At 38.7% G+C, this 10,203-nt stretch overlaps 1 protein-coding gene across 1 annotated transcript; it reads right to left on the bottom strand.

Annotated features, from left to right (window-relative positions):
• Nucleotides 1-1,232: 1,232 nt before the first annotated feature.
• On the bottom strand, nucleotides 1,233-9,407 carry LOC147237667 (phospholipase B1, membrane-associated-like). Its single transcript, XM_086154078.1, has 16 exons — nucleotides 9,348-9,407; nucleotides 9,188-9,225; nucleotides 8,126-8,225; nucleotides 7,497-7,555; nucleotides 6,861-6,928; nucleotides 6,682-6,725; nucleotides 6,424-6,544; nucleotides 5,812-5,863; nucleotides 5,638-5,718; nucleotides 4,465-4,530; nucleotides 3,736-3,827; nucleotides 3,154-3,235; nucleotides 2,619-2,720; nucleotides 2,351-2,446; nucleotides 1,730-1,801; nucleotides 1,233-1,535 (listed from the first exon to the last, which is right to left on the bottom strand). Exons 1-16 carry the CDS (start codon nucleotides 9,397-9,399, stop codon nucleotides 1,428-1,430), a joined length of 1,233 nt encoding a protein of 410 aa, XP_086010204.1. The 5' UTR covers nucleotides 9,400-9,407; the 3' UTR covers nucleotides 1,233-1,427.
• Between the last annotated feature and the right edge of the window lie 796 nt (nucleotides 9,408-10,203).

Genomic DNA, 10,203 nt, shown 5'->3' with positions numbered 1-10,203 from the left:
TTACATTGATTATATCAAATACAAAAAGACATTTGAATACCATAGTGGGGGAATGTGCAGAACTTTTGAATTAAAAGCGACAGAAATTTATAATGTATACATTGTTAAAACCTTCTAGAAACAAAACTGAGGTTCTCCTTATCGGTTCTAAATCCACCTTATCCAAAGCCATCAGCTTTTCCCTCACACTTGATAACTCCTCCATTTCACCGTACCTCCAGGTGTCATCCTTGACAGTACACTACTCTTTTAATTCCATGTCAATAACATGACCCACTCTGCCTACTTCTACCTTCGTAACATTAATCGTCACTTCCTGTCTGGACTACTGCCTCATAATATCTCTTCATAAATTTGTCCAGATTTTAGCTTTTGTCCGACAACAGCTCCACTGGCTACCGATTCAGTTCCGTATTCAATTCATAATCCTCCTGCTGGGAATGGTGTGGGTGTAGTTTGGGGTGCAATGAATTCTGGATTTATTTTTTACCTAGAATTGAGAGGGAACAGTTATTGTATTTCAGGCTTGTGTGACCAAAAACAGTTATTGCTCAATAAACAGACATTTTACCGTCACCCTGACTAAAACAGTACAATATAAATATATATAGTATGTGTGTGTTTTAACCACATCGTCAGTTTTTTTATGTTCATTGTTCCTTTTAAATCTGTATTTTGTGTATATAGATATGTCTGTACATTGTCCTGGAGTATTGAGTATGGTGCCTTCAGTAAAATGTAGTGAGTGAGTAAGTGAGTCACGAGTGTTGGGATTTATGTCGATGCTTGTTTTCTGTGTGATTTTGGGGTTGCTGGGAATGGTGTGGGGTGTGGTTTAGGGCGCAAGAAATTCTGGATTTTTTTTTAACCTGGAATTGAGCGGGAACAGTTAGTTATATTGCAGGCTTGCATGGCCAACAACAGCTATTACTCATTAAAAAGACATTTTACAGTCACACGGGGGTTTCCCTGACCAAAACGCGACAGTATTATCATTATTAAACTTACTATTAGTGTTCCGTCTTGAAATCAAAATTCAGGGGATGCCTCTGCACCTTCAAGATGTAATACTTTTCATTACATTTTTGTTTTCTGAAAACAATCGTCAAAGCAAAAAGGATTTATCAGTTACATTCGAAGATGTTCTTTGAATGTTACCCTTTTAAACCTCCCAGAAAAACAGATTGCGGCCTGCATGAAGTAACACGTGTTATAATATATTAGCAGGAAGAGGGAACCTTTATTTTGAAAATCACAGGAAGTAAAACATACTTTGTCAACCGTGTGCTTCGGATAGCACAGACGCTTATCAAGGAAGCCACCGTGAAGCGAAAAATAAAGCAAAAAAAAAAAAACTCCTACACGCAGTGCAAAATTTGACCTTAAATCCCGAACAGAAAAATTAAACAATACGTTAAAACCAAGAGTTAAAAACAATGAAATAGGACAAAGGTTAGGAGGAGTGACGTCATTGAGAAACGATTCATCGCCGTCGCAGATCCAGACAGGGGTCGACTGTAAATAAAGGGATGATCCTATAAAAAAAATAAAATAAAAATATTTTTACACGCTTTATACACTTAAAGGATACATATTTATATTATTGATAATTTTATTTTACGTCATGGAAACACATGAGTACGTGAACACACACACACACACACACACACACACACACACACACACACACACACACACACACACACACACACACACACACACACAGCACCTTGGGGGGGCAGATGAGTTTGACCGGTTTGGAGAAAGTCTGGATCTTTTCTTTGCTGCCCGCCGGCTGGAACTGGACGGGAAAGGAAATAGTTCATTTGCGTGGAAGTGAACGCCGAACTAGAACGAATCGACCGAATGAAGCTTTCATCATCTACTATCTGATTTTAAAAAAAGGGGAGTAAAGTTTGGAATATCACGGAACCTAAATAAAGATTAAAACCAACCTTTACATAAACGTCAATTTCGAGCTATCGACGTCCTCTAATTAAGATAAAATAGAAGTCGCATAGAAGTCGCAGTCATAATATTCTTAATAACATCAAGTGAACTATTTTTATATTATTTTCATGAACATATTGACATATATTTTTACAAAAGAATAACATCAATTGGGTTTTATTCTTTGACTTATTGGTTTTTAAGGAGTGGGTTTTGTCCTTTATTTCAGTTTTTAAAATATTTTTTCAGTGCCTTTTGTCATTTATTTTGTATCACTTTTGTATAGACGGTAACCTTTTTGAATGCCATCCCGGATGAATCGATTTTTAGTGTAAATGACTTTAAATTGTCATAGTTTGACACTGAAATGTGAAAAAATTAAAAAAAAAAAAAGCTTCACCATGTTGTTCCAGAGGCCCTTGGCAAGCTCCTCGTGTCCTTTCAGGGTGAAATGGAAGCAGTCGGGTGCGAAGAAACTCAGATCGATGGAACCATTCTTATGTTACAGAAAGTGACAGAATTATCAGCCCATTAAATAGACTGATTCACAGTGAAACATCTTCAACCTCATTGCCATGTGTGGGTTGTGATTTGAAGAGAGGAAGTGACACAAACGCACGTGTGTGTGTGTGTGTGTGTGTGTGTGTGTGTGTGTCTTTCTACATTACAGGAAATCTTGGTGGACTCGCACTCTCCAAATATGGTTGCAGAATGACGGCAAAGTCCTGTTTGAAAAAACGATCACCTTCCAGGAACTTCTCCAGTTTCCTCTAAAAAAACAGAAAAAAAAAAAAAAAAGAAAGGCAACATCACCGGAAATAATTAGTCAAAAGTCTCAGTTAAACAGCTCAGCAATAACAGCATTTTCATCAATATATAAAGTGTAATGGTGTGTGTGTGGATTTTTAACCAAATTAGCTCTTGTGACAAACAGATATTGCAAATTAGGCAGCGTCAATTTGATTATGTTGAGATTTAAATCCCCACTTCCCACAGCAGGCTACAAAAATAAACTCCACGATAGTTTAGTGCTATTATCATGCATTAAAAAATGAATTGCATCCATGTGAGGACATCATCCTCAAAGACTGCTGCTTTTGTCGGTGTATCTCAGTAAAAGTTGAATTTTAAACTGAAACCACACTTGTGTTTGAGGCAGGAAACAAAAACTGCAAAAAGTTGCCGTGTAAACCAGAGATTCACCTGGAACTGGTAGTTAATCCCCACTACTTCCTCCAGTTCGGTGGAGTTTTCCTCGGGTTTGGTGAGACACGAGCAGAATTTCCTGTCATCAGATTATCAGATTATCTCTCCGCTGGATTATCGGGTCAAGGCAAATGATCAGATAATAAAGTCAGTCTAAATGTTGGACATGCAGCAGGTGAAAAGAACCACAACATATATGAATAGATTGATTAATATATTGATTTATCAGTCATATGTTTGGTGTCATTCATTTCTCTTGTATTTTCTTTCTTTTTGGGCAATATTTGCCAATTATTTAAACATTTCCCCTTTACGTGATCTTATTTTATTATATTAAATCTTAGCTCTCATTAACCCTGACGTTGTGAGCAGCAATTGGCTCTTTTTAGCTTAAACTCAAATCTACAAGGTAGGTAACTTTTCAATCCCTACATGTAGTTGTTGCTATGGGCACAAGGGGCGGCAGCGCAGTTTTCACTGTGATTTTAATAATAAGAAAACTGACTGAAACAGCCTTTTGGTTTTAAAAGTAAAAGATGCAGTTGACTATTAGAGCTGAACTGAAACATCAGGAGTTACTTCTGTAGCTGACAGCCAATGGTCGGCCTCTGAACCTCCCTCAGGGGCCTCATGGGGAGAATCTGCACCACATTGACAATGGTCCGCGGCATCTGAAACCAACACACAACCCACACTGACACACACGTACCACTACAAACATGAATTCATTATCAAACAAATCTTTGAGGAAGGGAAGGAGAAAAGAAAGAGGTGATTTCATGTTAACTAATTTTCCACGATATTAATGTAAGTTTGTATTCTTTAGATTTCAGACTAGATTGAGTCAAATATTTACCATGTTGTTAGTTGTGTGGTGTTAATCTCAGGGTGGCTGGTGGCGAAATAATTTGAAATAATCAATCTTATGTCTCAGAATTCAGTGGGGGGGGGGGCTATCAAATCAGAATTTTTAGGTCAAAGACAACATTTTGTTAGAACACAACTCAAACACTGAACTCTTAAAACTATACATATACATAGTGATGCACATATACAAACATACAGACACACGCGCACAAAACCATATAAAAACCAGCATACATAAACACACAGGCATGCTCACACGCACAAACACAAAAATATTGGAACACACACATACACACACTAACATACACACACAAAGACATGGTCGCAGGGCCTTTAGGTGCACAGAGCTGGTTCTTTATCTTCTTGTTGTTGTTTTGCAGTGGCAGGTTCTCCCGTCTGGAGAACAGGCGAACAGTGGGCTGTTCTGACGCAGCGTCTCACCTGTTCCATCATCATTTCCAGGGCCGCCGTCAGGTAGTGGATGAAGTTGTCAGGGGAGAAGAGAGTCTGCAGATGAGATGACCGTTTTTTATCAATTAAATTGCGGTGATATCAAATCTGTTAAAGTGATAATTGAGCAAAAGTGACTGACATAGATTTATCAATAACAAGGTGTGTCAACAATGAAATGAGATTCTTGTAATCATTTCCCTGTCACTTTAAGACAGAGCAAATCTGAGATGGAGAAGATGGAGAAGATGATAAAATCCTCCATCTGGGACTTCCTGTTTTATTTATTTTGTTGTCTTCCATTTTTGGTGGTTGTAAATTTTAATTTTTGGTAAATGGTTGAAGTTGAAGACGCAGGATTTTTTTTTTCTGTCTCATCAAGTCTTGAGTTTCTGGGGAGATTAATCTCTGACCTGCTTATCCAGAGACTCCTGACAAAGGACTAAGCAGTAAACACACACACACACACGTACTACAAATACAAGCCCAAACAATGGTGGCAACACAAATAATCACGCCTATTATGCAAGCACACACACGCACACACACACACACACATGCACACACACACACACACAGGATGCACCAATGAACACATCATCCACACACACACACACACACACATGTCCACATGTGTGCACAAGCAGTCACACACACTGATGGATATGTCCATAAACAACCTGAGCACATACACTCACACTAGATGTGAAAACATATCAGACAAAAACTTGCACACTAACTGTTGGAAACACTTGTAAACAAATCTACCACACACACACACACACACACACACACACACACACACACACACACACACACACACACACACAGGTAGGTGCTACTCAAAAATTGTGTTTCAAACTGTTTTGCTCACAATGTTTTTATGGTCAGAGGAGGGATAGAGAATATATTGGTAGACTGATGCTGGAATTGGAGTTGCCAGGCAGGAGGTCTTGAGGAAGACCAAAGAGAAGATTTATGGATGTAGTGAGAGAGGATATGAAGGTAGTTGGTGTAAGAGAGGAGGATATAGAGAATAGGGTTAGATGGAGAAGGTTGATTCGCTGCGGCAACCTCTGAAGGGAAAAGACGAAAGGAGAAGAAGTCAAACTCCTTAATTTTAAAGAATATCTTCTGGTACTGCTAATCCAAAGAAGAACAAACCTTGTTTTTACAATAATCGCAAATGTCGTTCATGCCAATCAGAATTGTCACCACCTTCCAGTCGTCATGGAAGCTCAGACCCTGATGGAAAATAAGCTCTGTGTCAAAAGGAGGGGATAAAACGCAATTGTGCTTCATTTGAGGGGAGAAAGGAAAGCGGCAGCGGGGACTCACCGGATATGATTTCATGGTCTCAATCATGTGCCTGACTTGGTCGGAGATGTTCCTGCATATCAAGCAAACACACAGCTTGGGTTCTGCAGAATAATATCCCGCTCAATAAAACATTATCATGAAATAACAAGGTAATAATCAAGTCACTAGACGGGTTGGATATATTGAACTATGATCCCTACAGTCTCATCTCCTGTATTTGTCTCATGGAAACCATGTGGAATGAAATCATCAAACAACAAACCATTTTCCAACCTTTCGTTCTTTCTTTCACTTATTCATCTTTGATTGTAACGTTTAACTCCTGGATAACTCGTCTGCCTTTGATTTGATTGAAATAGTAAAGTTCAGGATTTATATATATAGTTTAAACAAGTGCCAGAGGTCGCTAAAGCTTTTGGACAAATGACAAAACAAACAAAAAAAACATTTTTGTGAGGGCATTCATACTTGTTTAATTTATAAAGTGAAATATTTAAGACATTCATGCCATGAGCATTATTTTGTATTGGCTGGCTATTTTATTTAGACCAGTTTTTTAGTTGTATTCTGTATTGTGTAAAACCAGTTCCCACAAATAAAGTTTTGTGGTGAAGAGGAAATGTCTCTCACAGTGTATTGTGGCCGGTAACGGCAAAGTTGAAGCCCGTCTCATTGACAGTCGCTGGTTTTCCATGAAGTGTTGCATTAGGGGCCGGGCCCAACAGGGCAGGGTTGAAGAGCTTGAAAATATCTGGAGGGACAAAGGAGGAATATCAAAAGTGAAGTAAGGAGGAGGACTCTACTCGTCATCTGGCCATAACTTCAGGATAACTGCTTCAACTGTTGCAGATATTCTAATTAAAAGAAAAAATAGAAAAATGGTCTCACTGGCCAGTGTGATGACGCTCTGGAAATTCTTAAATCCCCCAATACTGCAAAAATAATGAACTCATCAAAGACCTTCTCCATTCATAAGTTGTGCAAGTAAAAGTTAACAAATTAAGAGGCCAAGATTAATGTTGTAGTAAAAGTAATGGCAGTCAAATGTGTTGAGCAGTGGGATTTACCTCCAGGACAGCTGCCGATACTCAAAAGGAATTGCTAAAATGGTGGACCCTCCGGCACCGACCGCTGTCTGCCGAGCACATACACGACCAAGGAGAAAGGTACACAACAGAAAAATATTACAGGTTAATGACGATGGGTGATAACCATTATTTTTCATTTCCTTGTGTATCTTGTCTCCTTAGATTAATCTGATTTTTTGCACAAAACAATTTTCGAAAGGAGCTGTTTTATTCTGTGGTTGGAGAGATTGTTTATTCCTTTGAACGAGGGATGGGCAATTATTTTGGCTGGCGAGCCATATTTCTTATTTAATTTTTATGCACGGGCCAACACGGTATTATGTAAGTTGAACAAAATGAAAATTGCAATTTAAATATTTAAATTCTCTGCCATTTTATTTCAACTTTAAAATCATTAATGATCATATACATGTACTGACATTATTTTGGATGTAATCATCAATACAAAATTAAACAAAAGGAAAAAACAAGAAGTTTCCAAATTCAATATTGATTGAAAATACTTATTAAAATATTCAAAGAAAATAGTTTGGTGGGCCGGATGTGGCCCGCGAGCCTTACAATGCCCAGGTTTGTTTTAAATAGATAAATTCTGTACTTTTGTCTTTGACTCACTGTCAGGGAATCTCCTAAGGCGGCGATGACTTTGACGTCTGCCGGTTTGACGTATTCGACTGTGACAGGAGGAAAGAAAATAAAGGACATTGAGAGAAAAGAAAATCTGAAAGAAATTGACACATTTTGGAAATAATCAAAGGAGATCGTTGCTATGTATTTTGGTCCAATATTGGTCTTGGATGTTAAAATATTTCTTTAAATGTTTATCAGTTCTTTTTTTCCACATTAAATTTGGCAATATCCAGCTAAAAAAAATGCATCTAGTTGCAGCTTCTTATTTAAAGCCTCTTTATTTATTTATTTCACCATTTTGCTATCACGTTTCCATATTTTCTTCTTCATCTTTTGATCCCTGAATGGTAGTTCATTCTGAGACTGGCATGCTTTACTGATGGAACAAAATGTAAGAAATGTTCAGTTTTAATTTTGTTGGATAAAAAAAAAAAATCATAGATTTTGATTCGATTGAAACAGAGGATTTGTCCTATTCGACAGCCAGCTGGGTTAGCAAACAGGAACCGAGTCTCGAGGCATGTTGAGGGTCAAACGACAATAATGGAAATGATAAATTCTTAATAATATTCTCAAGAGTGATTTCAAAACAGAATGGAGGGGTCGGGGGTCACCTGAGGTGGGGACGGTGGGAGATGGGCTCATGTCAGGGCATTGGAAGGGAGGATGAGATTGCGGCAGCAAATCAGGATCAAAATCAGCCTGGACATCGTCCTACCAGACAACAAAACACACCTGCAGTCTGATCAAAGTATTCAGTTTTGTTCCGCTGCTGACCGTTCTCGAGGAGGACCAGCAACTTCCTCTATCAAAAAACAAAGATGGGGCACGAGGGGGGAAAGTTCTAGGAATCATCTGAAAAGTTTACATGGGGAAAAAATGAAGTCAAACATAAAAAAGAATTATCTTTGGCTCAATAGCTCAATAATAAACAAAATAAAACTCCTCCTGCTCCACCATCTCTCCCTCCACCAAAAATCCATCTCCGACATCCAGCTCCAACACTTGCCTCCTCACAGCAGCACGACACTCAGCTGCACACCGGCGAAGCCCCTCCAGCTTGTCCCTGGACTGGCGCTCATCGCCACACTCTCCAATTTGGACTTCTTCCCAATAATTCTGTGTATGTTCTGTTCCCTCTGTTTTTTTTTACTTGTGAAGCGTCTTTGAGTGTCATGAAAAGCGCTATAAAAATCCCATGTATTATTATTATTATTATTATTAAAACTATCGTGAAAGTTATTGTCCTGTGAAAAAATTTGACAGGACATCACCTGAAAAGTAGCAAAATACCTCCCAAAGAAATCAGCTTAAAGATATAGCAAGAAATGACCTTGAAAATGAAAAACAATTTTCTGACGCCGCTCAAAAATAAAATCGGCATTAAATCATCTAGGAAGAAAAAAAAAACAACAAATCGAACCAAACAAATAAAAAAGTAAGAAATGCAGATACTGGCTGAAACCTTGTGAAAAAAATTGTCAAGAAATGAAGAAAAAAAATCTTACAGGCTTGGACATTACTTTTAAAAAGCACCAAAAATTCAGCATATAATGCTTTGATCTGGGAAAATATATTATTGAAACAAACATGGGCCCAAAAAAGCTGCAGAAAGTACACATGGAAATGCACAGAAAGGAGGAAAACGACGCCTAGACTTTGGGAAGGAACAGCACCTGGTTTAATTTGGCTTCCTGATCCGTAAATGTGAAGCCTGCAGGGAAAAACAACAACAAACCTTCACTTTTTGATCGCACTTAAGTCTTCATTCCCCCCCGAAATCCCTTAGATGACATAGAATTCTTTAAGAATATAAAATTTAAATGATTTACATACCGTCTGTTTGCCCCATGGTAAAAATAAGGACCACACACACGCAGGGAAACATCCTGCCGCCGCTGCTCCGCTTCAGACTACAAAAAAGGCCAGGTGCTGCTTCTTTATATTTATCTCCGCCGCACGTTCAGACCTTTGATCTGCAATCATTTAGGTTCAATCGGAGCCATAAAGAACCGATAGGCCTCCGTTTCCTGCCAGCAGGTTGGACTTTAACAGCGAAGGTCAGCAAAGCACCAAAGAATTCGCGTTAATGAGAGTTGTGTCTATGGAGATTCTCAGATTCTTGTCGAAATCATCCAAGGCAACCCAATTTGAATTTCTTCCCTTGAAGATGTTTCACCCCTCATCTGGGAGGCTTTTTCACTTTGACTGGACTATAGGGAGTGGGCAGTTTTCCTCTTTGCTTTGGGGCAAGTCAAAGTTGTTGGGCTTGTAATGTTAGTGAGAGCTGTTTTTCAGGAACTGGAAAAAAACTAAAACTAGGGGTTTGTATGTTGATGGGGGTGTTGTTAGATGTAACTTCTGGGGACTTACCTGAGTTAAAATTTGAATCGGTAAACTGAAATTTTGATCGCGTGGAACAAAGGAGAGAAACCCTTTACCTATTAAGTTGGACTGAAGCTGAGACGATAGTCACCGTCAGTCCCTAGGTCTACCTTCACCCTCCAAACCACCTGGGGAGATCCACCTTCGAAACCAGGCCAACTGACGACCGCCCAGACCTCAGTTCCAGTGATCAAACAGGTTTCCCATTGACACATTTCAACCTAATTGAACCTAGTTTCTGTTAAACATCTCATTAACATAACAAGTCCAACAACATGACATAGGATTACATTTTTTGATTTTCACA

The sequence above is a fragment of the Fistularia commersonii genome, chromosome 1 (genome assembly GCF_037954325.1).
Source record: "Fistularia commersonii isolate RoL2024-O1a breed Wild chromosome 1, RoL_Fcom_v1.0, whole genome shotgun sequence".
Lineage (NCBI taxonomy): Eukaryota > Metazoa > Chordata > Actinopteri > Syngnathiformes > Fistulariidae > Fistularia > Fistularia commersonii.
Note: the sequence above shows the minus strand (reverse complement) of the source record. Positions and strands in the feature narration are given on the sequence as shown.